Genomic DNA, 3,628 nt, shown 5'->3' on the forward strand with positions numbered 1-3,628 from the left:
TATTATAATAATACATAGTCTAAAACTCTGGGGAACAGGAATAAGGGAAATTAAACGGTCGATTACCGTTATCTGTGTTGGTATATTTAGAGATTTAGTGACGTAATACAAAAATACCATTATTCACCAAAATACAGTGTCCAAACGAATATATTTAATATGAAATTACTAAAAAGAGAGTCAGTTTAACGAAATGCAATTTTGTTGGCAACCCAAACGAGCTTCGCTTGTCAAAAGGAGGTCATGGTACTAGTCCCATCTGTACACTTTCTCTCAGAAGAGGTAAAATTTTTAATAGTTCTCTTGGCTGCAACTTCGAATACGAAACACCGGGAAATTAAATACAGTCTGTAAATGTCAGAACGAAGGAATTTTTTTAATTTTTTAACGAGCCAATTAATTGTTTTTTTTCCGGTCAACAACACACAAATGCAACACTTTTGTAAAGTAAGACAAAAACTTCCAACACTTTATTTGCGCCAGCATACGATCGTTGGCGTGAATTGTCCAACATTAAAATGGTCCTCCGACTTTCCCAATGATATTTACAGCGATTTTCATTTCCAGTTTGTAGTTTTTTCAGTGTGGTACAGCTGTAGGTAGTCTTTGTTTAAGGTCGAAGTACTGGTAGGGGGAGTAGTAGGCAGCTGTTGGTAAGGGTATAGAACTGTACGCTGCAGCTGCGGGAGAAGCAGCTGCCCCGAGTCCGCTGGTTTTATACGGATGGTACCTCAACGTACTGAGAGGACTAAGGGCGCCACCTGTTATACTTGATCTGGTGAGGGCAGTGGCCGGACTGGCCGCGGCCGACGCGTAATAGAAGTGGCACGGGTTCAATGCACCTGCGAGAGATGTGGCGATGGCGTGCGTGGATATGCTGTCGCTGCTCGCCATTGTATGAGTCCGTAGATGTTGTAAGAGTTCCTCGCTCGTGGCGAACCGCTTGCCACAGCTAGTGGTTCCGGAAACCCAGTTGCACACGTGGTCGCGTCCTGGTGCCATTTGGGTGGCTGCTGGTAGGGTCATGGTGTGCGGGTACAAATAAGACGGAGTAGTGGTTGCGCCGTTCGGGAAAGCGTAAGTCGGGAAATGAGTTCCGGTCAACGGCAGGGCGATGGGAATAGCTCCGTTTATGCCGGGTATCGACGGTGTTGGCTCATGTCTACACTGGGTACAATTGGCCGCCGCTGCGGACAGCTGGGCACTCTGGCAGTTTTTGCAATATGGGTCACTACAAATTGGCATCAAAGTGGTGCCTCCATCACTAGTTCTCACACGGGCGTACGCGGTGGTGTATGGTGCCTGACGCTGCCATAACTGGGCTACTTCCAAGACCGTTTTTCGATGGGGTACACTGCGCCGCAGCAGCAGCCATTGCGGCCCTCATAGTCGGGCTAGCTGAGTTCGGGTCCGACACAAGTGGAATTGCGTGTCCGATCACTTGTGGAGTACATCCACAGGCGCTGGTGGCCGGTGCTGGTACAGTTCCCGCGGCGGGTACAGGCACTAATGTCGGTGGGGCTTGAAGACCGGCAACTGGACTGCTTTCTCCTTTAGAGTAACCGTTGCTAGGATGGGACACTAACTTGCCACTGGACTCGTGGTGGTTCACTTCCACATGCATGCTACCGCAACTCAGGCTGATCCCCGTATGACTGATATGGTTGTGGGGGCTGCTCGTCGGGCTATCGCCGCTGCTTTTCGGGGAGGGTGCTGTGGAGGTGGTTAACGGCTCCCTCCTGTGTGGGGAGGCAGCCGCCGCGGGCTTCCCATCGCTCCGTGATGTTGGTGTTGCCGCAGTAACAGGCGACGTGTGACCTTTGCTCGACGGATAAGCCAGTTTCGTTATTTCTGCATCCCCTTCGCGTATTTCGGTCTGCTTGTACGGCGTGAAGGAAGATTTGTTGCTCCCAGTAACGCTGGTTGTAGTGTTGGCCTTCTCGCTGGCTGTACTCTTGCTCGTCAGGGAATCAAAGGTTGGTTTCGTATCCGTGTTGGCAGTGGACGGCCTGGGATCGGGTTTCCCGATGCTGCTGCAAGTCTGAGCCAGCAACGCGAGCGGACTTTTCTTTGCATCGTACTGTAAACAGAGAGAGAGCAAGAAAAGAAAATTAGCTCGACTTAGGTCTCGAGCGAAATATATTTCATCGTATTTTAACGACTGTGCCGAGTGGTAGAGGGTCCGAAGGTCTCGTAAATCATACTGTCGCCGAGTCAAGGGGGAGAAATTTATCATGATGGGTTTCACAGACTGTGTATTAGATACCCACGTACCACTGTTTAAAAATAATACAATGACGAATTCTAGTTTCGCTGGAAAACGTTTCGTTCTTCTGTTTTTTACTTATGACAAAACCGAACTCACTCCTATCAAACTGCGCAAAAAATAGGCGTTTGTCCCAGGTCCTTCTGGTCTCTAAATATAACTACGCTACGTCTTTTAATGGTACGCATACGGAATACTAGTAAATATGACTACATTTGCTCTATTTTTTTTCCCAGCATTACATATGGGGATAGAACTTCAAGGTTTTAAACGCATACTGTTGATAACATATGAAATCTATACACAGTTTTGAATAGGTTATGTGAATTACGTGCATATCGTAGAGTTAATGTGTAATATGTCGCTAGTCTCGTACCTAACATTATAACCCAATACATTAGCTCAACAGCGCGTAGCTACACAGCAAATACTACAACATGTTTAGAACCTTATAAATAAGGGTGTTTACGTGTACATATATTAGAATCGTCGATAAAGCCTTGGAAAATTGTAACACAGAAGAAAACTGTACTTCATGTAATACTACAACACAGATAACGAATTGTTCTCTTACCGTTGGTGGAGTCGGTAGCGGCTGCAGATATTCCGTGTGTAGTATATGTTGGGAACGGGCGCTCAACATCTTGATTGCTCGAATTGGAAGTCGCTTTGCTTGTCTTTCTGGATCGGATCGTGGTTTTTCTTCGTTATTTTCCAATGGTTTCACCAGAGCAAAATTGCTCATGACCCGACGGCACTGATCGCTAGGCAAGAATGCGCTGGTTTGCTTGAAACCACACAAGTTTTCCTGTGAAGCATGCCGCCCCTCCAGACAACACACAAAAACACAAATTTGCCGACAACACTTCAACTTCCAGCAGTGAATTACTGCCGAGATGAAAGCTAGCGACCGACAGCCAATCAGACTTTACGACGGGCCACAGCGGAGAGATGATTTGTCCATGTCTGATTGTAGCTGTCAAAATGACGAGAAGTCGACAGTTACTCGTCACGGTACCCCGCCCATCTTATTATCATCCACCAATTACAGACGATTACGCGGAATACATTTTGGCACAATTCCAGGCAGTGATCAGAGTGTGTAATCAATCATTTCTATGTGATGGCTGTCAATCGTGTCTGATATATGTCACCCATTGTTGATGATTACATGGCCTGGGTAATTTGAAAAAGTTTTTCTGAAAAGGCCAGTGAATCGCCGAAAGTAAATCGGCCTGTGTGAGCTCAATTTGTCCGACAACAAAGAGGATCCCGCTAACTGCAGTATGCCACACTTAACGCCATATTTATTGATGCGGACTTGCATTTAGGCAAACACACTGGCGAAGGTTAAAATGTTTT

At 46.5% G+C, this 3,628-nt stretch overlaps 1 protein-coding gene across 1 annotated transcript; it reads right to left on the bottom strand.

Moving 5' to 3' along the window:
- Nucleotides 1–349: 349 nt before the first annotated feature.
- On the bottom strand, nt 350–3,088 carry LOC139122740 (zinc finger protein 503-like). Its single transcript, XM_070688418.1, is given in 3 exon segments — nt 350–1,302; nt 1,304–2,080; nt 2,841–3,088. Coding segments are annotated over 3 exon segments (1,671 nt in total). The 5' UTR covers nt 3,012–3,088; the 3' UTR covers nt 350–579.
- Between the last annotated feature and the right edge of the window lie 540 nt (nt 3,089–3,628).

Source organism: Ptychodera flava, chromosome 22 (genome assembly GCF_041260155.1).
Source record: "Ptychodera flava strain L36383 chromosome 22, AS_Pfla_20210202, whole genome shotgun sequence".
Lineage (NCBI taxonomy): Eukaryota > Metazoa > Hemichordata > Enteropneusta > Ptychoderidae > Ptychodera > Ptychodera flava.